At 37.6% G+C, this 27,311-nt stretch overlaps 1 protein-coding gene across 7 annotated transcripts; it reads left to right on the top strand.

The window, feature by feature from the left end:
* Positions 1 to 1,082: 1,082 nt before the first annotated feature.
* On the top strand, positions 1,083 to 23,596 carry scn1laa (sodium channel, voltage-gated, type I-like, alpha). 7 transcript variants are annotated; one of them, XM_034109481.2, is made up of 27 exons: positions 1,083 to 1,269; positions 4,879 to 5,204; positions 5,559 to 5,677; positions 5,857 to 5,946; positions 6,041 to 6,169; positions 6,714 to 6,805; positions 7,867 to 8,097; positions 8,451 to 8,514; positions 8,636 to 8,777; positions 10,457 to 10,663; positions 11,040 to 11,303; positions 12,570 to 12,932; positions 13,486 to 13,615; positions 13,738 to 13,976; positions 14,077 to 14,250; positions 14,342 to 14,698; positions 14,844 to 15,314; positions 16,936 to 17,068; positions 17,165 to 17,319; positions 17,577 to 17,750; positions 17,845 to 17,967; positions 18,773 to 19,042; positions 19,172 to 19,228; positions 19,730 to 19,864; positions 20,003 to 20,107; positions 20,210 to 20,480; positions 20,595 to 21,781. In XM_034109481.2, the coding sequence occupies exons 2-27, from the start codon at positions 4,941 to 4,943 to the stop codon at positions 21,779 to 21,781; spliced, it is 5,946 nt and encodes a 1,981-aa protein (XP_033965372.1). In that variant the 5' UTR covers positions 1,083 to 1,269; positions 4,879 to 4,940. The 7 variants fall into 7 exon arrangements, with proteins under 7 accessions (XP_033965372.1, XP_033965373.2, XP_071063159.1 ...); XM_034109482.2 differs by lacking the exons at positions 1,083 to 1,269; positions 4,879 to 5,204; positions 5,559 to 5,677 and having other exon boundaries at positions 5,863 to 5,946; positions 11,040 to 11,198; positions 20,595 to 23,596; XM_071207058.1 differs by lacking the exons at positions 1,083 to 1,269; positions 4,879 to 5,204; positions 5,559 to 5,677 and having other exon boundaries at positions 5,863 to 5,946; positions 20,595 to 23,596.
* The last annotated feature ends 3,715 nt before the right edge of the window (positions 23,597 to 27,311 follow it).

Raw genomic sequence — 27,311 nt, 5'->3', positions numbered from 1 at the left:
CCCTGTCTGAAACCTTTGAGCATGTTGTAATGTAGTGCAAATCAGAGCTGGTGTAATGAATATTGACTTTTGAAACGAAGGCGTGTGACACTGCAGCAGACAGGTGTTAATTAAACTAAATGCTAAAAAACAGTTTTCACTTTGACACTTGATGCCAAAATATGTATTGACACAAGCATGGAAATTAGGATTTAAGGATTTTGCTGTGAAGCTGCCTGTTGAAAAGAGCCCTTTGTTCAGTGAAGGAAGCTATTAGAGAATAAGCAAGGAATTAGAAATAAAATGTACATGTGGAGGACTGTACATTTCTTTGTAAAGATCAAATCTATTTAGTTTCGAGGTTCCTTCTGTGACCCTAATTTTGCAGAGAAAGTGGTGGAATAGAATACAAATATATATACAAATATATATTTTAATGATTATTTCCACACATGAGCAAAATGAGTGAATTTCCTTTCTTTTTGTATTTTTTTATCGATATTTTAAATGCATTTTTGTAATAGAACATTTAAATTATTATTAATTGTTTAAATCTATATTGTTTAGGCCACAGGGATGCATATACTTCAGGTTTGCATCATATGTCAGGGATACTTGTCACAACAATTCAAAGTCTGACAGTGCTTTATGTGTCCGCCAGGTGGCAACAGTCTCATTGTAACCATCCAGCTCTAATAACATCTTTATTATCTTCATCTTTAATTTGAATTTATATTCAAAATATAAAGGGCAGGGAAAGATATATATCTCTGATGTGCTTATGGTGTTTTCTCCCTTACTGTCCACGAATCAAGCACTTGTTTTATGTTTTAAAACGTTCCTACTGTAGGCTCCTGCTTCTGACCCCTTCCTCCACATTCACGCACACATACACGCACACAGATAGTGTTTTACACCATTATAGTTGTGGTTTTTGCTTTTAGTTTCCGATACACTCTGTATGACACACTATATTCCTGACAATTACGCATGATAATGTCCACCACAATACCATCCCATTGCCATTCAGTCAGGTCCGGCCTCACTTGGTACCCAGGAACACCCGGAAGCACCAGCACAGTGTACTCTGACTGTGGCGCGCGGAGGGGCGTATGAAACACACTCTCTCTTTCTCTCTCAGAGTTTTAGTGGAAATTAGCAGTTCTGCGTCAGGAGGAGCGTCAACACACTTGTAACGGACGGGCAGGTTCATTTTAAACAACATTGTTTCACTTTGAAGCTTTTCCACGCTGCTCTTATTTTTCACATGTCGATGATGAAAAGCTGATGGTAAGTAAACATAATTTCTACAGTGGTTTTAAAGTACTTTTTCTATTTGTGTTAATAATTTATGAAAAATGTATTGCTGTAAATTAGTTATAGAAGTCTGTAGCTGGGGGGAAACTAGAATAAGGGTCTATCTATCTATCTAACTAATTATCTATCTATCTATATATATATATATATATATAATAATCTATGTATCTATCTACATTAACACACAGCACATATATTTATAAAAAAAGAAATGCAAAACAATTATACAATAATTAAGAAAACATTTGTGATGTCTTTATTTTAAAAAATAAGTCTGAGGGGTATCAGTCTTGACAATGTGATGCAACCTCGGAAAATCACATTCTATCAAATTATGTTATTATGTGTTGAAGGCCTGTATGGGAAAAACGGTGATTGATCTCTTGTACTTCATGGACAAAAGCTAGAGTGCAAATGATGTGCTACAATATGTTACAGAAGTTAATGGGTATGGCAGCAACTATTAGCCCACACACTCCATCTTAGACGACTTCCTGCTTGCATGACTGTCAACATCATTAGATTAGATTCCTATCAATTAGAGATTGGGCTGTCCTGTTTTCTTTCTATCCAGACTGTACACACACTTACACATACGGAAAGCCTGTAAAAATGTGAATATATTCCATACCATTTTTAAGATGACTGCCCATCATCAGCTATTTTGCCAACGCCCTGAAGGAGCGAGATGTAATGCCTGATAGTCTGTATGAGGCACCAAGCATTAATTGTGAGCACTTAAGAGCTGTTAGTGTGTTGGTCCCTAAGGAGTCCACAGATACTGAACTGTGATCACTCAGTATACAGGCATGTTGCAGGTTAGGCATCATAATGCTAAAAGTCTGCTAAAGTCACTCAAAATGTCAAGTTTTTGTGGCAACTCCTCAGCTCAGTTGTAGGCTTGTTCAGGTGGTCAGCATTACAGCAGCTGAGGATTGACCAAAACAAATGGAATGTTTATAACGGTAAAATTGTCTAAATAAAAGACACTCACATGACTTATGAACATATAGGTAGCTGCAGTTGTTTGTGCTGATCATGTAGCAATCCCTTGTTTATTATTCAAAATGCACCATGATTGTCTGTGTTAAAAATACCTATCCTGCCAAGTTATGGTCCTATTAGTATGGAGTGATATACACATTAAAGAGATGATATTATGTTAGAATATTCAACTGCAGCTCAGCAATGATAAATATTGAGGATAGAAAATGACATCACCAATCTTCAACTTTTTCTATATACATTTAGACATGTCTGTTTTGCCTTAAAATGTGAACCTATTCTTTAACCATAAGCCCCCAGCCCCACAGGTTTTTCTTGTGAAAAAATACTTTAAGGTAACAGTAGCTATGACTAAGCTATTGGAAAATACAAAGAGACTGATTCCCCTGGAATATTGCATTAAACCGTCCTTATGTCATTTTGTTGACCTTTGTAAAGGTCCGCTTGTCTGTGTTTTCTCATGATTGTACTGTAGCTCACAGGCTGGTATAAACTCTGCCTTCAATCATCAATTTAAAGATTTTGGCAAAAGTCTAAAGGCAGCGACACATTCAGGTTTTTGGAACTGTACAGCCATAAGTAACAATTTAAGTCCATTTAATGCCAATGAAAATGTGGCCTTGATATCTGTCAGATAGCTATAGTAGTGTTACTCTACAATAAAGGATGCCACAAATGATCTCTTACCTAATCTCAGAAATAAGAAGCACTTTGAGGTCAATTAAAGACATATTTTAAATGAGCATGCAATATTTAAACTGTGCTTTTCTATCTGGTGGCTAAAGGCCACGGTCAGTCATCACTTAAAGCTCATCAGCAGGAAGGAGTTAAAGGTATGAGGAATAACAACACCAAACTAATGTGATGACATTATGTTCCAGTGAGAGTTGAGGGAATCTAATGTATCCATTTTAGGTTAGTCGGCACAGGGTCAAGATGCTGACAAGTTGCAGATAAATTCAAGTGGGCCTATTTGAAGCTTCAAAGTGGCAGCTCATATCTCAAGTTGTGTGTAATGAGTTGGGAGCCGATTGACAGAAGGATGCATACCTCTATAGAGGTTAGTCGCTGCAGGTTGACCTTGTTGCTTGAACATCAAAAGCTACAAGAAGTTTGTCTTTTTCTTGTTTATTAATTCAATTTTACCAAGACCATATTGCATTTCTCTAAATATTTATATGCTTAGTTATAGTTATAAAGAGTTGTGTTTTTAAGATAATCATAGGTAGGTTAAGTGCACTTGATTCCGAATTGTTTGGTCTCTAAAATGCCTGGAAGCAATGTCCAGCCCTTTATTGCTGTGGTGTGTTTGTGTTTGTTTTTATATAATATATATCATTTAAAGTGACCATACAGAAGAGGTGATTTTGTCTACGCAAAAACAAAAACCAGGTCTAGGCATTTGTCCATAATGACAATGAGTACAAGTAATATTTTAAAATTAATTCCACAAGTCAAATTCATGGACGGTCACAATGACATGTTATATATGATATAAATAATAAGAGTAGTTGTAGTAAAAGTGTAACAAACACTTTGAACTTGCAAAGGCCTATTTACTGCATCTAACCCAGCAGTGTGGTCTTTCTGTCCAGAGATGACAGCATAACTGATGCCAATATTTACAGTATATGTGTGGTCAATGCAAACAGGGTATATCTTTCAACAACAAATGGCAGTGTTTATAGTGTTGATAGTCAAGATGCTTATCTTGTTCAATACCAAATTCCTTTGATTTAAAATCCAATTTAAATCAGTAGTTACCTGATTTCTTTAATCTCTTATGAATATATCCAAGTGTGTCCGTACTGTTTCTCTTGGTATAAACCCGATTTGCATCATATACTGTCAATCAGAAAAAAATGTTAGCAGTTACAGTAGACCTCCTGTTGTTGTTGTTGTTGTTGTTGTTGTTGCAATTACATCACACATACTGTACAAACTAGTGCTGTGGGCAGTGGATTGACCTGTGTGTTTGTGATTGATTTTTAGCCTCACAGACTCAACGTTTGGAAGTGTTCTCTTTCACTATTACGTTAAGATCGGGCAAAATCTGTCCATGGCAGGGCACAGAGAGATGCAGTGCAGTCTATAGTGCATTCATATTTTATACTGCATAGGCCTGCCTAACACATCTTAGCAGTCAGGCCTATTAGTACGATGGATCTATTCCTCCCTCCTCTCTATCTCAGTGCTCTGGGGAAAAGTGGACTCTTTTCAATTTGAGCGATGGAGGAGAGGAGCAAGAACCTCACCTGGAATTGATCATTGTCATGTCAAATCTTAATTTTATCTACCGAGGAGCAGATAATTAGATCTAATTTTACCATAGCTGGCAGGAATTTATGTGTATGTCAGCCATCTCTAGGCTCATTATAGCCTTCCACTTCCTGAACTGATGATCTCTGGACAAGGATCAGAGACACCCACTTTCCTGTCCTCGCCATTTAAAGCAGTTCCAACCTGACGATAGAAATGTGCTGCCAAAAATACTTTCCACTATTTGTTTCCAATAAAGTGCCATTTCATGTCAGATATTACTCGTCCACCTCTAATCAGATCTCCCTTTCTGTCCAGACCCCTTAGGCCTTTCTCATGTTGGAGGCTAGCTGTTCACTCTGAAGGCACAGGATGAAAAGATGGCACAGCTGCTTGTACCACCAGGTCCAGACAGCTTCCGCCCATTTAGTCGTGAGTACCTCAAAGTAATCGACAAACGTATCACAGAGGAGAACGCCAAGAAACCAAAGAAAGAGAAGAAAAAACGCAACGATGAGAATGAGATCAAGCCCAGCCGTGACCTGGAAGCGGGCAAATCACTCCCTCTCCTGTATGGGGACCCTCCTAAAGGCATGGTGTCGACACCGCTGGAGGACCTGGATCCATACTACATGAATCATAAAGTAGGTTGGCTTGATTTCAAACTTAAGTGTTAAACCTAAGGACGCTCGTTTACATTTTTGTATTAATTGTTTCAACATGTGGGTTTTTCTTGTTGGTTTATTACTGTCTCTATCATTGCATTAGAAATGAGGATTCTTGTCTCTATCATTGCATGCAGCTGTTATCATGGCAGTGTTGGTATATACCCATAGGCTGTGAATAATAGATGACAGGAAGACCAAGCTAATAGAAAATATTGATATTAGGTTGATCAGCAATGTACAGAATTTGATAAGTATTTGTAAGGAATATATGTTTATACAAACTGTTACTCATTTTTGGTTATTTTATACATATTTCTCTTTTTCCGTCAGACTTTCATAGTATTAAACAGAGGAAATTGTCTCTTCCGCTTCAACGCCGATTCTGCCTTGTACCTCCTGAGTCCTTTCAACCCAATTAGAAGAATATCAATTTGGATTTTGGTACATTCATATCCTTTCATCAAGATGTCATTCTGATAAGCGTGAATCATTTTTATGTTTAGCCCTCACTAAGTCTGTGGTTACTAAGCTATATCCCTGAATCATTTGCACCTTGCATGAGATTATGATGACAAAATGTGTTAATTCCCCAACAATATAAGTGATTTCCTTGACAACATGCCTGCAAGTTATTTAATATCGTGATCATGTGCACTATCCTCGCCAACTGTGTGTATATGACACGGAGCCATCTGCCTGAGTGGGCAAAGAATGTAGAGTAAGTTCCCAATGAACTACTATTTGAATCACATACTGGTGTATATCAATATGAAAATGCAATGTACATTAACAACTACATTTTGTTCTAACAGATACACATTTACTGCAATCTATACACTTGAATCCCTCATAAAAATCTTAGCCCGAGGGTTCTGTATTGGGAAGTTCACGTTTCTAAGAGATCCCTGGAACTGGCTGGATTTTAGTGTCATTGTGTTGGCGTGAGTAGTTTTATGTTTTACTTGTTCATAATACATGTTTTAGGTCTTTAAGGGAAAGCTAGTATCATTCCATATTTTATATATTGCCAACAAAACACAAAATAATAACCTTTTTTATACCTTCGGATTGTACTACCCCGTCTGTTGCACTATTTATTACAAAAGTTAGATAACACATGTTGAGTGCATATATGCGATAATGGAAGAAAATAGTGCAACAATGTGGCATATTTATGTTTTTGTAATAGTCTTTGTAGAACAATGGAGGCACCAAGGAAATTGTTGGCTTTTGACTTTTCCTGTAATTTGTTGGCAATAATAAACAATATAGAATATCATCAGGCTTTCCCTTTATTCATCATCACAGTGGCCTCATTGTCATTGTACCTTCACTAAGGTGCATGCCACAGTGTATACTGTTTGACTGCTTCTCCTGATAATGTATTTAAATATACTCGTGTAGTGTATCTATTAAGCATTGCAGGCTTCAATGTGTTTTGTTGACCCGGGCAATTCTCCATAGTAATTCTATGTTTCTCTGCAGGTATGTAACAGAGTTTGTAACCCTAGGCAACTTTTCAGCTCTTCGCACATTCAGAGTGCTGAGAGCATTTAAAGCTATTTCGGTAATCCCAGGTAAGCAGCAGGAGCAAGTGCATGTAAGTTAGCCTCTTGCATGCTTTTCTCCAGCTGTCCTCCAGTAACCTCCTCTCCTGCTACTGTTATGACATGTATGTCGGATTCTCACAGAGTTCTTTAAGCAAACTGAACATTCTCAATCCTAAAAACACTGAAGTAATCCCAGGGGTCTCTGGTGGATCCATTTCTAAATTCAGCTGTTTGATTCTCTTGCTCATTGTAATTTACCACTAAAATCAGGAATCTTAAGCAGCAACATAACATATTTAATGTTCCTTTGTGTTTTCCTAGATCTCTGTGATATCGTTGCCATTTATGAACAAGCTGCTTTTTATGTTTCTTGCACTATTCATTGACAGTCATTTGCTCCTCTTTGCATGTGGTTAATGAAGACATAGTGTCATGTTATATGTGTGGGTGTGTCCCATGATTGTTGTATGCACATTATCACTAACATGCATGATCCTCTGATTGCCATTCTTGATGCATAAACCCGTCATGAGTAACCAAAGTAGGACAAATTATATTCAAAAGGAGTTGCTTAAGTATTGTGTTTGCTATTAAAACATAATATTTTATTAATAATCTTTACCTCATTATAGATGATGCTTAAATGATAGTGGAAACAAAGGGAAGAATATATGTATACTTTAAATATGTACCGATTCTACACATCAATGTCTGAAAACAGTCATTTTAGAGTACTACAGAACATGTGAAAAGAAAATGCCTTTTGTGACGACAAAAAGATTACGTTTTATGAACTACCCCGAGTAATTGGATCAGCATTAGAGCTGATGACAGACCTTGGAAATTAAATTTAAAATAATTGGTAGAGGAGTTTACAAGAAGGGAGTTTATCAGGTATCTGCCTTATAGATTAGGTTTGAGCCTACATTAGCTGCTACTAGCATAACACACTTAAATCTCCAACACAACAGATTAGGTGCTAGTTTTTGACATGAGAGATGCCTCCTTGTTTGCACATGACTACTTTTAATTTTCACAATGCTTTTTAATTGCCTACTGGAAATAACAAGTGATTCTTTATCTGGCAGGCCTGAAAACCATTGTTGGAGCATTGTTCCAGTCAGTGAAGAAGCTCGCCAATGTGATGATTCTCACCGTCTTCTGCTTGAGCGTCTTCGCCCTCGTAGGACTACAACTGTTTATGGGCAATTTAAAACACAAATGTGTCCGGGACTATAATATTACACTTTATAATCGGACCAATATGACTGAAACAGAGTATGGCAATTTCTCAGAGGCTATCTACCTGCTAGATAAGCGTGAGTATTTCACTTTAAGTAAAAGATAAATCAGTAGATATACAATTATAACCACTCAATATAATTATACATGTGTTTTATTTCAATAGTCAACACCTATTTAGAGTACACCTTTTCAATATATGCAATTAAATACAACCCCCTCCCCCATTTAAAATTATTCCAAATTTGTGAGGCTTTTAGACTTGAATGGACACCTCCAGCCCAATGTTGACAATATTATTAGATATTATTAATTGCGGATTGTAGCGGTGTACTCACATATATTATGTGTCTATCTTGGGCTTTTTTCCAACCGCTTTTTTCCAACCACTGCTGACAAAAAAGTCTGATTTTCCTTCTTGCCCCATCAGGTTTTTACTATGTCCTTCCAGGTAAAAAAGATGCATTGCTTTGTGGATTTAGCAGTGTAGCTGGGTAAGTGTATACCCAAGCACAAGAAGACTGGATACAACATCATGTAGATAATCTTTGTGCTGTTTGATGCATCTGTGTTTGCATTTCTTCTGAGCTTTATGGACTCTTTGTTTTTCCGCAGGCAGTGCCCAGAGGGGTTCCATTGCAAAAAAACAGGAAGAAATCCAGACTATAATTACACCAGTTTTGACTCCTTTGGTTGGGCCTTTCTCTCTCTGTTTAGACTGATGACGCAGGATTACTGGGAGACTCTTTACCAGCAGGTAGGCCCTGTAATTATAACGATTGGATGTTTTGAAGTCATATAATACATAAGTCATGCAAGCATAGATGATTTTCACTTCAAATAATTTGGTCAAATTCAGTAAAGATCTCCTCTTGGTTAGCTTGCTGTCATTTCTGTTTATACACTGAAAAAGATGGTATTCATTCTTGTGTTCCTACACATCCCTGGCTCTGAAAATGGGAAACAAACAGAGTGGCTCAGATCAAGTCACACATCATTATTCCAGCCGGACGAGGGGAAGTGCGATGGATGTTTAGATAAGGCAGATAAAGATAAGGCAGTGTGAGCGAGAGGGAACATCTGGAACATGCTAACGTTCTGAAGGAGCGCAGATTGGAGGAGAGGATTGTTTAAGGAATTTAATTTATATGTGAACAATCTTTCTCCAGAATCAGTGTCTTCAGAATGGCTTATGAATGCACATATATGTTTGTTTGTTCTTATATGATTATAACAAGCTACACTAAGCTTTTAATATTATAATTATTTTGTGTAGACAATATAATGTTTAAAGACTGTGACCTCACATGAGGTTATTGCAGTATCATCTGCAGAAAACATGTATGGATACACATACAGCCTATTGTTGCCTCATTGCTGCAGCTTGTATAAAGATAACCGTGTAGAATTTGGCAAATGTCTTTCTATTCAAGTGTATAATGTTCTTTAATTTCCTGCTTGGATTAAAAAAGTTGTAAGGCTAATACTGACAACCTGACACTTCAGTGTTGTTCTATTTAATCCTTAAATGATTGAGCCCAGATATTATAACAGCTGTGTTGAATTGCTTAAAGTCAATGATAACATCCAGGTTAACTCCTAATTTAGCCTAGTTTTGACTATGTTGTAGCGAAGGTAATCTTATATGCCAATATAGTCTTCTTTGGTCGTTTAGTTTCTCAGTGACCCTGTGAGTAACACATGGCAGGTTGTTGAAATGTTTGACCTCATGTGTGTTGGTGTTGGAGGATGCTGTATTTTTACCGTCTGCTTCTTCAAATACAAAAAAGGGCAGTGCCTTCTGTGGAAGGGCTCTGTACAAAAGACAAAGCATTCTCACATTACATACAATATTGGTATTAATAGTGTTCAAACAAACCTCTAAATAGTGCAGGTGCATCTTGGTCAGATGGAACAAAGATGAGCCAACTGTGACTCAGGCAAACACAACTTGAATGGGACTGAAGGTAAATAGTTGTCCACTGAATGGGCTTAACATTGTAGTATCAGCAAGTAAAGCAAACAGTAATACAACACTGCACTTTGTGTACTTGGTTGACATGACCAGCTTGGTAGTTTCAAAAAGCTTTTTTTTATGGCAGTGTTATTGGTCATAATATGGAACCCTTATTTTGTGTTTTTTAATCCTTTGGCTTCACTTTAGCAAGTTGTACAGGGTATTCAATCTAACTTATTTAATGTATCAAAACAAATCAGGTATTTTACTGTGGTTAAAGTTATTTTTTCTATAAAATGATATTGGCCACTGACAAGTAAAAGGGAGGGATAGAGACATCTACATAAAGTATGCTGCTTTGACCTATCGTAGAGATCAGAAACATATTGAATTAGGAAATACAAGATAACAAGGTCAATTCATTTGAATAACTATATTAAATAAGTGTACCACAATATTGTTTTTATTTTTTCTTCCAGACATTGCGAGCAGCTGGGAAGCCCTACATGTTCTTTTTTGTGCTGGTGATTTTCCTCGGTTCCTTTTATCTGATCAACCTGATCTTGGCTGTAGTAGCTATGGCCTACGAGGAGCAGAGCCAAGCCACCATAAAGGAGGCGAAGGAGAAGGAGGAAGAGTTTAAGGCCATGATAGAGCAGCTGAAACGGCAGCAAGAGGACGCTCAGGTACAGGGCGATCGAATGTCCCAAATATTAATGTCAAATGACGGATTTCAAGTAAACTAAATAAAGTTGGAATGAATCTTACTTTTATCACTAGGTATTTGTTTTTACAAAAGACAGCTGAGGGTTCTAAGTTGTTTTATAGCCGTGTTTCGATTGTGGTTAACATGTGCTGTTATGAGTCTTAGTTTACATGGAAAAAGCTGCGACCCAGTTATAGTGCATTCCTATGAATATGTTTGGTTCTCACTTACAATGGAAAACTTCCACATGCAGTTGAACACTTTTTATGACACAGTGTCATTAATACCTGAACAACATATGATTCACAAAGATCTATTCCATGTGTTTACCCCATTTGTCCTCACTTCTCTTCTAGGCAGCAGCAACTGCAGAGGCTGCAGAGAGAGGCGAGGCCAGTGATAAACCCAGTGGCCCGGAGAGCTCTTCTGACTCTAAGCTCAGCTCAAAAAGCGCCAAAGAGAGACGCAACAGAAGGAAAAAAAGGCAGGATGATGGCAAAGGGGATGACAAGAAGGTATCTCAATCCGAGTCGCAGGACAGTATTAAGAAAGGTCGCTGCCGCTTCTCTGTGGATGCAAACCAGCTCAACTATGACATGAAATGCTCCCCCACGCATCAGGTTCAGTATAATCTGCCAGTAAGATTGTCTATGAAAACAGCGATATTAGCTACCGATGTGATGTGAACTGTTGCCCTGCTTTCAGGATATTATGTCCTTTTTCAAGCCCAATTTATGCATTGTTCTTTCCATTAATTGTACTTCTACATGTATCTTCAATGCGGTTATTCTGCACCAATCAATAATAGTACAATTAAACACTTTTTTACAGTCCCATCAAGTTATACTAGCATGAATTGTACAATTCAATAAAAAAAAAGATTGTATTTCAGTATGAAATATTGACTTATAGAGCCTGTCAGAAAATAGCAGTGCTCCAGTGGCCATATTTTGAAAGAATATTCATCAGAATTGATAAGATGCAAGTCTGTGATAAATGTTTTTTGTAATTAAATGGCAGATATGTCAAACTTTGTCAACAGGAAGACTTGCTGGCTTTTGACAAGCTCTTTGCAGAGCTCAAACTGAATGACAGGCAGTAGAAGCTAATGGATTGATAATGAGATTGCCAAGCTTATATTACAGCCACAGATAGTTGTGAGGAATTCTAACGTCGTGTTGGATTTTTACAATATTAAGAATGTGTTACTCAATATATACATAATATTGTCAACATTTACTGATCTTCCTTTAGTTTCTTATACATTTGTGATTACTTTCGTACATGTTGTGAGCCCAATGCAACGATTAATTCCCTGCTTTCACAATGACATTTCTTTTCCCATCACCTTTGGCATTGTCATTTTCATCATCATAATCATCTTCTATTTCTTGATCAACTTCTTACATTGTTATTCATTTGAATCATTATCAAGATGCAATTTTTATTGTCTTCACATTCCCACGAAACAATGCTTTTTTGTTCTCGAGAATTTTGTCATTTTTCGTAAAAATATGGTGATTTTTCAATCATCACAATCCTCACCATCCTCATCCTCATCATCCTCATCATCTTCATCATCAGCATCACTGTCAAAATCATCATCAGCATCATGATGATCCTAATCTTCATCTCTTCATCATCTTCATGATCCTTACTGTGCTCATCACCAACATGTATTTTTAATTTTGCAGTTTCCTTTAAGTCCTCAAAGCATAATTTAGAACATCGTCAACCTTCTCATTATCATAAGGCATTTTTTGTTTCTCACCATTTTATGTCATTTGCACATATGACATTGTGGTCATTGCGATGTCATCTTTCCTTTTTTATGATCAGAATTTATCTTATTATGATAAGATGATAAGAATATCTTTCTCTTCTAGTCCTTTCTGAGTTTCCGTGGACCCATGTTCTCGTCCAGACGGAATAGTAGGACCAGCATTGTCAGTTTCCGAAGCCAAGCGCAGGATGTGAGCTCAGAAAATGAATTTGCTGATGACGAGAACAGCATTTTTGAGGACACCCTAAGTCGAAGGGGCTCTTTGTTTTTTCCCCGGACTAGTGATCGACGCAGCAGCAGTATGAGCTTCTTGTCACATCTCCTACTTCCACCAAATGGGATCAAGCACAGCTCTGTAGACTGCAATGGGGTTGTGTCTCTGGTGGGTGGGAATTCACACTCACTGTCACCTGTGGAGCTACTTCTGCCCAAAGTGACGGTAGATATGGCCTTCACAGGAGACCACGTAAGAAAGGGTTCTCTATCCCAGATTGCCCTACTTCATTTGCCTATAGCCCATAACTCCATATTTGTTGTTGTTGTTGTTGTTGTTGTTGTTGTTGTTGTTGTTGTTGTTACCTTTTACTGCCTGTATCAAATACCCTCATGTGTAGGAATCAGGATGCTGTTTCAGTAGAACATCATTCCAAAGTTCATGATCATTTCAGCAATTGTTGTTTTACTGAAAGTTTTTTTCTAAAAGTAGCATTTCACTGTGCTAGCATTGGTATCTGTGAAACCGTGGCGCAACATCTTAATTGGATGAACTGGAGCCTTTCACAAGGCTTCCCAATACCCTTCTTAGAGCTAAAAGCTTTCGTGAATGCTTGACTCACTTTCAACTGTTCATGCCGTTTTCTGTGGTCAGGAATGACATTTACAAAGCATAACTTGGACATTCAAATGTTCCTACATTTTTTCAATGTTTCATTTGTATATTATTTTTTCAGCCACTTTATATGCATTTCAACCCAGTTCTCTAACACAGTTGCATCCGTAACAATTGTTTGTATCCTCAGGCTGACACCACTGACACAGAATACAGACCGGGTGGAGGAGCAGACCATGAGTGTATTGACTTCCTTGATGGCCCAGAGGCTAGACAGAGAGCTCTCAGTACAGCCAGTGTCATAACTAGCACAGTGGAAGGTAAGCATTGTAGACAATGGCATAAGTGTCCTAGCTGGATTTTGTCTTGCATAATCGAAAATAAAAATGATGCAGCAGATTAAAACATATTTTTCGGTTGAACCATTACTTGTGTTTATTAGAGCTTGAAGAGTTGAGGCAGAAGTGTCCTCCTTGCTGGTACAATTTTGCCAACACTTTCCTCATCTGGGAGTGTTGTCCGAGATGGTTGAGGATCAAGAGGAAGGTTAAACTAGTTGTGATGGACCCCTTCACGGACCTAACCATCACCATCTGCATTGTGCTCAACACATTGTTTATGGCCATGGAGCATTATCAAATGTCTCTAGGTTTCCGCAACATGCTGGATGTGGGAAATTTGGTGAGTGGGACTGAAAGTAAATTGTAAAGAACACACATTTTTGCTAAATGGGTTTCATGTTTATTAATTGTCAGCATTTCTGATTCTTGCTTTAATAAAGATTTTTACTAGCATCTTCACGGCAGAAATGGTCTTCAAGATCATTGCTATGGACCCATACTATTACTTCCAGGAGAAATGGAATATTTTTGATTCAATCATTGTCAGTTTGAGCTTGATGGAGCTGGGCTTGGAAAACGTGAATGGCATGTCTGTTCTGAGATCATTCAGATTGGTGAGTATACCGCACATTTGCCAAAGTCAATGTTCAGTCGCAGTTGTTTGCTGATAGATACGAAATAATTTGTTTTTCTTTTCTTTTGTAGATGAGAGTATTCAAGTTGGCTAAATCATGGCCCACTCTTAACACACTAATCAAGATAATTGGCAATTCAGTGGGGGCTTTGGGCAATCTGACGCTGGTGCTGGCCATTATCGTCTTCATTTTTGCAGTTGTGGGCATGCAACTGTTTGGAAAACATTACAAGGACTGTGTGTGTAAAATCTCTGAAAACTGCATTCTGCCCCGTTGGCACATGAACGACTTCTTCCATTCATTTCTCATTGTGTTCCGAGTGCTTTGTGGAGAGTGGATAGAAACCATGTGGGACTGTATGGAGGTGGCTGGGACAACCAAGTGCATCATTGTCTACATGATGGTCTTGGTTATTGGAAACCTTGTGGTACATTTTCATCTCTTATGGTCAATTAATGAGCCCAACTTAACAATTAACTATTTTATAAATACTCGTGTTCTGTTGTTATCATAAAGTACAATGTCTAAAACATAAAATGCAATCTTACATGAAGTTATGTCATTTTTGTTAGTTGCTGAATCTGTTCCTGGCCCTGCTGCTGAGTTCATTCAGTTCTGATAACATCGCGGGGGTAGAGGACGACACAGACATGAACAATTTTCAGGTTGCCATTGGAAGAATTCACAATGGCATAGCCTTCGTCAAGTCCCTGCTTCGAAGCAGCTGCAATAGTGTCTGTCTCAGGAGGAAGAAGGGTGAAGACAAAACCCTGGATGAGCTCCACAAACCTTTAGGGCCAAATGGTGTCCCCAACCATACCATCAAAGACTTTTCTAAGAATGGAAATGGGGATGTGACCGGAGTGGACAAAAATGGAGACAAGTACATAGTCAGTAGCAAGAGTGATGATTCCATTATGTCTTTCATTCACAACCCTAGTCTGACTGTCACTGTTCCTATTGCTCTGGGAGAATCAGACTTTGAAAACCTCAACACAGAGGACTTCAGCAGTCTCTCATCTGATATAGTAGGCTGCCCTGAGGTAAGGATGTTCTTGTGAATTGTCGCGATTTGTATATCAAGGTGCTTTTACTGTTAGAAATAAGTCTATACAAATAATGTTTAGGATGTGTAATGGATGAAAGAGAATTTCACTATTGGTTGTGGCATGATTCGTCGCAGTAGTCCCGTTGAAGCACTTTGCCCCCAGTCCATGGCAATGGTATGTGCGTGTGATGTGGTGTTTCCCCTGAAGATACTAAATCCTTTGGCCCTTTAATGGGGAGAGTCCATATAGACAGGAAAATACCAGTGTGTAAATTGCATTATGTGCCATTTAGGCCTGAATGCTTGGAAGCCGAATCCTCCTCTTAAGGGTGCTGTGTGCTTTCCATTGAAAGAAAGCTCACTCACAGTGCAATAGAAAAAAATAAATACACTGTCCATTTTATGATTATTGTTACCACGTTTTTATTTGCATTGTAAATGTACTTATTCAACCTTCGTCTGAGCTTGCAATATTTTGCGTTGCTACTGCTTGCTTGCTGCTTAACAGATGCTCCAAAGGTTAAATAAGACTTTGTTGCAATCATTATGGAGATAGTGTACATCATTTACACTACAGTAATCATCCAGTAAACATTTTAACAGACCACCTATTTTTCTTTGACATTACTTTTTTTCCCCTTGAAATTTGTAATAATACAAATCTCCATAAGAACCATTTTTGTAGAGAATTACTTATGCAAAGAAGTTTCTCCTTTATTCTTGATTCTATGGTTTTCTTTACGTCTTTATTTGTTTGTCGGGGTTTTGACAAAATTGGACTTTGAATCTTGACATCAAATACACAAGAGTGCAATTACCCAACAGGATATGTGGTTTACGCACAAACATACAAAGGCTTTCTGCTGACACGCTTTCAATAGATATTTAAAAATCGCAATTTTACTTTAAAAAACATAAACATAATGTTCCACTGATTACTCGTAATTTTGCTGAAGCACTTTGACAGAAGCATAATTGATGCATTAAAGCACACAACATCAACACATTGACTTTAATGCTCACAGTCCATCTCAGTAACATGCTTACATCATTGCCTGCACTGCATTAGCTGGTCCCAGGACAGCCAGTGCTCTGCATTCTCTAGGAAGGCATTCAAGCTAAGCTGTTCTCATCTGCCAGCGTATGTCTGTAGGAGACACACCCTGTAGAAAGCCATATAACAGCAGGCTGAAATACCATGCTTCCGTACAACACCGACAGGCTGCCACTCTCAAATGTACTATATATTTTTTTATATTTCATTTTTTAAATATTTCGTACGTCTCTTTGCTTAGCAAACATTTAATGGATGAAACAAGTCAGAATGAGCAGTCAGTGCTCTAATGCTTACATATTTTATTCCTAATATAAACAAAACAACAGAAAATACATATCAAAATATGCCAAAAATCATCATGCATGATGTAAAATCCTCATGTATACTAATTCAATCTCTCTTTGAATTTGATGGGGTTTTTGTGTATAAAAATAACTTAATTTTGAAGAGATATGGGGAGCATGGAGAGACATGTTCTCAGTATGTCAGTCCCTTACCTTTGCCATGGCTCTGTTATGTTTGCTTATCCAACACTGGTTTGATTCTGCTTCGTCCGCAGATTGTGGAAGATGATGACCAAGTCAGCTCCTCAGAGGGGAGTACAATAGACGGTTTGCCAGGCGGGGAGGGAGTAGAGTCTGTGGACTTTGAATCGGAAGAATTTGCTGAACCTGATGCCTGCTTTCCTGACAGTAAATACTACTATAACCACCACTTTACCCAGCACTGTTATGCTTATACACAATATTAAACAGGTGATTTGCCATCTTCTCTTTCTCCATACTCAGGGTGTGTGCGAAAGTACCAGTGTTGTCAAGTAAATGTGGAAGTGGGCTGGTGGAAGGTGTGGTGGACGCTTAGAAAGACTTGTTTCCGGATCGTGGAGCACAACTGGTTTGAGAGCTTCATCATTTTCATGATCCTGCTCAGCAGTGGAGCACTGGTAAGAGCATGAGCGGGGGGAAAAATAACCATAAAGTTATTTTTGAACAACTGATTTGACTGACTGCTCCTATGTATTAACATATTGTGTTAGGCATCACGTCTGGCATTAGATTTTAAAAGTGCTAAGTTTAAAGAGCATTTTGTTTACCTTTTTTCTTTTATTTAACATTACAAATATTTGTTTTAAAGATGTATTTATTTGTGTCTGATTCCTTTTTAGAATTAATTACTCACTGCCATTTTTTTCATGATCAGGCATTTGAGGACATCTACATTGAGCAGAGGAAGACCATTAAAACGATGTTGGAGTTTGCGGACAAAATCTTCACCTACATCTTCATTCTGGAGATGTTACTGAAGTGGGTGGCCTATGGATATGCCAAGTATTTTACAAATGCCTGGTGCTGGCTAGACTTCCTCATTGTCGATGTAAGTTGAAACAGATCTTCTTACACAGAATGACACATTAACTTACTTAAAATATTTCTTAGCTTCTTTTTATTAACATCTGTTTGTGTTTTAGGTCTCAGTGGTCAGTATGGTAGCCAATGCCATGGGATATTCTGAACTTGGTGCCATCAAGTCTCTGAGAACCCTTCGAGCTCTGAGGCCACTGAGAGCCCTGTCTCGGTTTGACGGCATGAGGGTAAGATTCCCTTGATTTATCTTTGTCTGTCACCATCTTACTGCACCGGCAGTGGCAGAGAGTGGCATAAAGATCCATGATCCAGATCCCAGACTCTGGAATTCACTAAAAAGGCTAAAAAGTATGCAGCATGTTAATGAGTGAGCTTTTGAGATGGTTGTAGGTGGATTTTTTTATCTTTGGATTGAGGCTTACTATATCTACCTTTTTCCAGTCTTTATGCTAAGCTAAACTAACAATGCTAAGCTAAATGTCAGACTTTTCTGTTGTGTGAGGCAATAATGTCTGCTGTGACTTCTCACACCCTTACAATATGTTGCTATGCAACGCAAACCTGGTCTAAACAGGGGTGGACAACTTATGTAACCAAAGGGGGAGGGTTGACGCCCTGCTAAAATCAATGTAGCCTAGTATTTAATGATTAGTTGCTTTCATGTTGTATTGTTCAGGTTTTTCAGAGTACTGTTAAGATGATCTCCAGTGGTAGCTTTACTTACTGGCAAAAGCAGCTATTTATGTGTCAAAATATGTCATTACAATTTCATTGTTCTTTAATATGACATATTCACAAGCGTTTTACATGTTTTTGCTAGTAAGCTAATCATTTGACATTACATTGCCTCTATAAAAAGTTTCCGGTTTCTCTAAAAATGTAGTGGTAACGCACTTAAACAACCTTTAGATACATAACACAACATCAATCTCATACCTATTTTGTTCCCACCTTATCGCAGTTATCATTGTTTTTTAGATTTTCATTAAATCTACAGTACATCCTGGGCTATGTTGATGTTTTGGTGTGCAGGTGGTGGTCAATGCCCTGCTTGGAGCAATTCCTTCCATCTTCAATGTGCTGCTGGTTTGTCTCATCTTCTGGCTCATCTTCAGCATCATGGGAGTAAACTTATTTGCGGGGAAGTTCGGCTATTGTGTCAACAAAACCACAAATGAAGAGTTACCTATATCAAAGGTGACAAACAAGTCAGACTGTGACAAAATGGACGATGCTCGTTGGAAGATCCACAAAGTCAACTTCGACAATGTTGGTATGGGATACCTTGCATTGCTGCAAGTGGTAAGTAACTGATCATAGATGATAGTTGATGTAATCTTGCCAATGTCTTTTTTGCTGTTTGGTGGATATCAAGAAGTGATTTGTAAGGTGAGAAATACTTTTGTTTGGAAATTGTTCATTTCTATAAAGGCTACATTCAAGGGCTGGATGGAAATCATGTATGCTGCTGTGGACTCTCGAAACGAGGTAATCACATTTTAATGTTGCACTCATGCTGTTTGTTCCATTATCTCACTGATAATGAATCCCACCCAATATCACAACACTTAGGTTTAAAAAGTTTATGAAATCAAACCATGTGATTATCTCTCTCTGTAAACTACACAACAAGTTGCTGGATCACAAATAAGTATTTTGACCTACTCCACGCCATGTACCTTGGTGTTGTTTTGAAACTTTCAAAATAATCCATCCAACACATTGTGAGCACATCACAAGTGAAAACTACTTGCGATGTGTGCCGTGTGAAATCAGACAGTTGCAGTTATCCTTGATTTAATTCTTTATTACTACAACAACATGAGTTTGTTTGGCTTCACTGTAAACAAGTACTTCAGGTCTTATCTAGGCGTATAAGCTGTAGTATTATATTGTATTTACGGCTAGCACCAGTTTCCAAATGACATTACAATTTTAAGGATTATAACTTTTAAGTACTAATTTCTCAATTTCCTCTCCCTTTTATAGGATGAACAACCAGATTATGAGTACAACCTGAACATGTACTGGTTTTTTGTTGTTTTCATCATATTTGGAGCCTTCTTCGCTCTCAATCTCTTCATTGGTGTCATCATAGACAACTTCAATCAGCAAAAGAAAAAGATAAGTATCTAAACGAATATGGATATTTTCACTTGATATTCTGATTGACATTCAAAAATTTAAAAACATGAATCTATGTCTGCAGTGTCTCCTTATCACCTTTGCTATAATTTAACATGCTTCATATTTTTTATTTACTTTGGAGGTCAAGACATCTTCATGACTGAAGAACAGAAGAAATACTACAATGCCATGAAAAAGCTGGGGTCAAAGAAACCACAAAAGCCGATTCCTAGACCATCAGTACGTAACTATAATTCAGTCTGCGTCTAATCTGTATTATAACTGTGATCTTTGTTTCATGGCACTTAAAAAAAAGTTTTGTCCACTTTATGTCTATTTCAGAACCAAATTCAAGGATATGTCTTTGACTTCACCACAAAACAAGCATTCGATATTTTAATAATGGTTCTAATATGGCTTAATATGGTAACCATGATGGTAGAAACTGAAGACCAGTCAGAAGGAAAAAAACAAGTTCTTTACTGGATCAATCTAGTATTCGTTATTATCTTTACTGGAGAGTGTTTGTTGAAGATGATCGCGCTTCGCCAATACTACTTCACAAATGGTTGGAATGTATTTGACTTCATCGTCGTCGTCCTGTCAATCATCGGTATGAATCGCCTCTATTCACAGCACTGCTCAAATAAATTAAAACCATTATTCTTTTCAGTTTAAGTGTGTATTGTTTACAGTTGGTTTAATATGTTTTGCTCTCTTTCCCCAGGAATGTGTCTCTCGGAACTGATAGAGAAGTATTTTGTTTCGCCAACCTTGTTCAGAGTCATCCGATTGGCTCGGATTGGCCGTGTGCTCCGCCTTATTAAAAGTGCCAAAGGAATTCGCACACTCTTGTTTGCCTTGATGATGTCACTTCCTGCCTTGTTCAACATTGGTCTCTTGCTCTTTTTGGTGATGTTCATCTATGCTATCTTCGGCATGTCAAACTTCGCTTACGTCAAGAAGGAAGCAGGCATTGATGACCTTTTCAATTTTGAGACATTTGCCAACAGCATGATCTGTTTGTTCCAGATCACCACCTCAGCGGGGTGGGATGGCCTTCTTGCGCCCATTCTCAACAAACATGAAGATGATTGTGACCATTCCACAGAGCATCCTGGCAGTGATATTAAGGGAGACTGTGGAAATCCCCCTGTGGGCATCGCCTTCTTTGTGAGCTACATCATCATCTGTTTCCTGGTTGTGATAAATATGTACATTGCTGTTATCCTGGAAAACTTCGGTGTGGCCACTGAGGAGAGCGCCGACCCACTAAGTGAGGATGATTTTGAAACGTTTTACGAGGTCTGGGAAAGGTTTGATCCTCATGCAACACAGTTCATGGAGTACAAAAAGCTTTCAGAATTTGCAGATGCTCTGGACCCACCGTTACGTATACCCATGCCTAACAAGATGGTACTGATCTCTATGGATCTACCCATGGTGAATGGTGAACGCATTCACTGCCTGGACATTCTGTTTGCATTCACAAAACGTGTTCTTGGTGAAGATGGGGAGATGGACATCCTAAGGGGGCAGATGGAGGAGCGATTCATGGCCTCCAATCCTTCCAAAGTTTCCTATGAACCAATCACTACCACCCTCCGTCGCAAACAGGAGGACACATCAGCCGTTGTCATCCAGAGAGCATACAGAAATTATGCAAGGAGCCGTGTTTTCCTGAAGCCCTCAAACAGATCTGGTGTTAACATTCAAAGGGATGGAACACACATTGACAAAGAGGATGTTGTCACCGACAAACTCCAAGACATTTCTGGCGCCGATAAAAGTGAACTGACACCTTCAGCGGCCCTTCAGCCTTCAAGTAACAGTGTGACTTCAAATGGAAGACACAAATATGAAAAAGACAAAAGTGAAAAGGAGGTTGAGGGCAAAGATGTCAGAGAGCAATAGTGAAGGAATTCTGGAGATGCAACAAAGACATTTTAATTAATGACAAACATGTTTACAACCTTTGAAAGACATCCATTGGACTCCCTCTTTTAAAAGATAAACTATATGCCAAACTGACCATGCTTACTTGAGTCTAAAGTTTGGTGGCTCATTTAGGCTTTAGTGGGACCAATTGGCCGTGTTCTAGGTGCAAGGATGCCTTTTGGCTAAGTGTTCAGAAAGACACATTAGTTCATGCTTTGACTTTATTATATTGCAGTTCTACTATCCAGTGTCTTGAATTATTGTTATATCACTGAAAGTTGTATTACTTAAATGTAACTATCTTTTTTTTCAAGCAGAAAAACATGTTATACGGCTCTTATTATTTTTAGATGTAATGGTTTGCTTTGTTGACTTTTTATACATTTTTTTACTTTTCAAAAGGGTTGTTCTTTCAGGGGCAATAAGGCTAGCCTTGCTTGCTGATACCGCCACTGGAAATCCAAGACACAAAGTCAGATTCGCTGCATTTTACTAGAAATGTAGACCTGCATGAATGTTTCTCCATCAGTGTGCATGCTGTAGCACACTATTTCCATCGTGTTCTATCCACGTCAATCATGCTTGATGCAATGCAAATGGATTTTTGTATTTGTGAGTTAAGCCTACAGTCCAAACAACTCCAGCCCTGTGCATCAATTGTGTTTATCAGAGTCCAAGCCATGACGCATGGTAGGAATAGTTTGCACATTCATATTTATTTAATCATCATTCAAATACTTAATCTCAGCCGGCTATATGCTAGCGATGGACCATTTAAAATGTTACTAGTATAAACAGATTGTATCAAAAAACAATGTTTGCTTTTTTAAGGCAAAAAATATAACAAGCATTTGCTGTGTACACACTAAATGACCCTCTGTATGAATGACCTTGCTGAACCACAACTCTCTGACAGTTTGCTCCATGATGAGTTTATCTGTGATCGTGTCTATTTGTAGTACAGCTGCATCATTTCAAATATTCTCATGTGTCTTCCATTTCCTCGTTGTGTCTCCTTTCTTTCCTAGTTGTTTTTTTACAATGGACCTTGATGTAATGGTTATAATGTATGGAATTTATTGAAGAACTACTATTTATCACCTGTGATATGAAACCAAATGTTCTCCATGATCTGCTGTATTTTAGCAGACAGGCAAGCTGCACCTTTAGCAGGGGGAAAAGGTCAAAGGAAACTGTTAAATGAACACTAATTATTCCTCAAATAATTACAAAGCCATGTTTTTAAATCATGTTGATGTTCTATGACTTTGCTGTTTAAGGTTAACTTTATTTTTCAACCTTTAACTTCATTTTATTATTTATTAATATTGTATGTTTTTGTATTATTTTTTAAACTGTTTTTTCACAGTTTACCTCTCAATCTTTATCATGATAAATATCAGTTGGATGAAAGACGGCTAAGAATATTCTGAATGATTGTCTCAAGGACATGGCATCACACATCTCATGTTTCCTACTTCTGTTTACATTTTACGGTTGCAGTTGTACTTCCCAGGCCATGACAACTACCCTGGACTTTGTCACAACTTCATCTGTTGTTTCATGTTGGAAAAGTATATTTCCATTAATATAAGTATATTTTGCATGTTATTAAAACATTCAATACTTACAATATACTTTATGCATAACGAAAGAATGTTTTGATTACATTAAATGTAACATCTCCCATCATGCATTAATGCTTGTAGTGTATACATAAATGCATGCAAGACACTGCTATAACCCATTTAACTGAAATGCCAAAATAATAAAGATTACATGTACCTCAAGTATGCCAAAACATTCCATAACTTCCTTTTTATAAAATACATTTATATATTGTTTCATGTATGCAAGGACCTTCATTGGTATTGCTGTTTCTGTCTTTTTGAGCTGAATGTGAGAGGTGTTAGAGTTGGATTTAAAGTCAAATATCCTCAAAGTTATAACTATGCACACTTTTATACACATGCAGAAAACCAATGGAGCTGGTGTAGAATAATATCTTAATTTCTGCATAGCTTACTTCTTAATTGTCGTCTATATATTTGAGGTGAAGTTTGTTTTCAGCTAAAAAACATGTACCTGCATACAAAATGTGCTGCTTAAAACTACTTTATTACTATTTTCTTCAAGAGCTTTTTTTTCAAAGATATTTTTAAGTTTAATGTGATGTGCTAACAATCTTTCAAAAGTCTCATTAGAAATGTAGAGCTCACCAGTTTATTTCTTTAAAATATAATTACCAAACACTTATTTTCTTATGTTGAGATTTTCATTGTGATTGTTTATACGTATCATATATACATTACATACATATTCAGCACTTTGAAGTCAATGTTGCACTTCAACTCACCTAATCTTGGTTTGGTAAACTAATGCCCTTGATATCACAAAGGATTCACAACTATGTTGAATAGAATTCAGTAGTTTTCAGACTGTCTTGATTACCTTCAGTTTAGTGGAAGGATTTCATTTTGAAAATATTTTTATCTTAAGTGCTAACAAAATCAGAGGCATTTAGCATCAGCTTTTACATTTATAAACTTGATGACAATGCTGATAACTACGAAACCTCAATCAGCATTAGCTCATTTCAGAAGCTGTAAAATGTTGGAGTTATCAGTGTCTATCTCATGTGTCAATTGTAATGAGCACTCAAACCCTAAATGATTCAACTTACATTGATCTTTTGAATCTCTTGGGATATTCAAAGCACTTTAAGCAAATCATTGTTAGTGACAGGAAAACACAATATATGTAAAAATAGCTTCCAAATATTTGAGTTGCTCCGGGCAAAGAAGGGAGCTTCAGATGTGAACATATGAACAGGTTTGTGATATTATCATTTCAGTGAGCACTATGTTTATTGCAAACATCTTTGCAAGAAGCTAGAATCTGGTTTCTGAGTGCGCCTTGTGGCTACTGCCGGAAACTATTAGCATCTTAAGTGGGTGGAACATTTTTATTAATTATTAATAACAGTCTAAATATTCATTACTGCCCAATAACGTTGTTGCCTATTGTGGCTGTTGAATACTGGAGGCAGTAAACAAGAAGATGATGGTAAAGTGCTGATTATCCCTGCCATAGTGTCTCACAATGATGTGATTATCAGTTTGTGCCACACCCCCTCACAGTACTGTATGGCTCACATGTTGTTTTCTGACAAGCCAGCAGTACAATTGAGCTGTTTCTGAACATGTTTGCCAACATAACTCGAGACATCATGACAACAAATTACTGTTTAGAGAAACTCAAAAGATTCTTTATCTGTAAAAAAAAGTATTGTTTCTAATGTGAACTGTTTAAGAGAGCCAATGTCCTTTGCAATGTAGGACTAGAACCAGCACACAGCTCCACTGATTACAACATGTGGGGTTACATATTGCCTATTTTAATGACCAGTAAATCAAGAGTGATGCTGCAGATTCTCCTTTCCGGTTGCCCAGCAACATGACATCAAGCTCCTGTATTAGACTGCGTCAGGGTGGAAGGTCGGAAGTTGGTCTGCTGTCCCCACCCTTGCAGTCTCGCAAGCTGGTAGATAATATGTGGACATGTTATATGAAAGGATGTCTCTTTGGCTTGGGATTCAGCCACTGGCATGCATGGAGGGGAGCGAGGGAAAAACAATTCAAAGAGAAATCTGAGAATGCTACCCATAACAGCTCTGTAATTTCATTTGCTGCAGAGAGATGGGAGGAAAAACCCATTAGATTAGGTGATGTGGAGTACCACCTACCTTCCCTATTTGCTAATAGACAGACACACAGACTCGCATACAGACACTCACACACTCACTCTTTAGCTCAACTGCTAAATCACACACACTGTTTCAAGTGAACCACTCCCTCAATAACTCACAACACACACAAACACAAATGGAGCAGTTTACAGAAAGACCTTGTGGAATACAACAGAGGTTTGTACAAAGAGTCACTCTTTTTCTATGTTTGTGTCTTGATATTGCAACAATCCTATACATGTGTAATGATATGAAATCCTCAACCATCAATATACCTCTTGTTTATTTACACTGGTAAATTAGTACATGCATGTATGTGTAAGAAATGCATTGCAATCACATTTTAAGCAGCACATATGGAAAGCTAAATAAATAAAATAATAAGTTTGCAAGTGAGCTACTTGTATTATAGGACATGGCTCTTTGATCAATAATGGTCTGTTCAAACTTCAATACAGTAGATGTAGCCATTAGAATGCTATAGCACAATATCCCAGGGGATACATATTCCACAGTATTTCCTCTAATAGGTTTTCAAATGCATTCTTTCTAAGGAGGTACAACACATGCAGTAGCCTATTTATTGCTCTTTGCTAAGTACAATACCTTGAGTATAACATCTACCACTTTGTCTATAATGGAAAATACAATTAATTGTGTTCATTAATTAATCAACACAAAAAAGTGAATATATTAAATTGATAAATATCATTTATTTTATGTTTCTACAATTTGTTCTGTTAATATAACCTCTCACAATATGCGTTCAAAGCTATGGGTACAGTAGGCCTACGCAGACTTTTCCCATCGATGTACATGCTCAGAGCTCGATATCAACCTGATTGACTCTTCCGTTGATGTGTGCTGCAGAGAGTAATGATTATGTGCCAGGGTTAGTGCTAAATAGTATTTGACAAGGCATGGAAAGGTTCCCCCTCGGAACAGTTGCACCCATGCTGGACACTGGCTGATCCTGTCATGGACTTACCACTGCAAACATCAAGAGTTCATAACGTTACAGTCAATGCATGGTGTTGCATAACATGGCCTCCAATTACACTGGCTGGATGAATTCCACTGCACATGATAAACTATGTAAAGATTTGTTAATAGGTGTCAAAACGTTCTTATTTCTTGTTTTGATAGGTTGAACAATAACATAGTTTATGTAACACAATGAGAAACATGAGAAAAGATTCCTTAATTATAACAATGCATATCCTCAGTATAATTGTGTAGGTCAAACGGAAAGCCATTCCAACTACAAACCTACTGATCAGAATAATCCACTCTCAGTGAGTGTAACGAAAGCGCTCCCTGAAATAATTTCCATATATTCAAAATAGATTTAATCTAACTTGACACGATATAGATACCTTTTCAGCTTGTTGCTTCAAATGCCTGAGAGTTTTTGTTGCCATGTATGTATTTATTAATTTCATTATTATTATTATTATTATTATTAATTATAGGATGACAGCGCCACCTGCAGCTTGAAAGCTGCTTGAAAGGCAACATTAGCTTGACTCAAGTGTAAGCATTGCGTGTTTGTATTTCCTGGATTTAGTCTCTCAGGCTTACTACCAGGCTTAGAAATCAACACTGTTCATCAAAAATCATCCAAAATAAGTTCAAGTACGCTTTTATTGATATAGTTAAAAGAAAATGTACTATAGTTTGCGTTTGGATGTGGCAAAAGTACTAAAAGATGCGGGGCACACAAGCGGCCGGTGAGGAAGTGTTGCCTGAAAGATAAAA

The sequence above is a fragment of the Pseudochaenichthys georgianus genome, chromosome 21 (genome assembly GCF_902827115.2).
Source record: "Pseudochaenichthys georgianus chromosome 21, fPseGeo1.2, whole genome shotgun sequence".
Taxonomy (NCBI): Eukaryota; Metazoa; Chordata; class Actinopteri; order Perciformes; family Channichthyidae; genus Pseudochaenichthys; species Pseudochaenichthys georgianus.
This window is presented reverse-complemented; position numbering and strand designations above follow the sequence as displayed.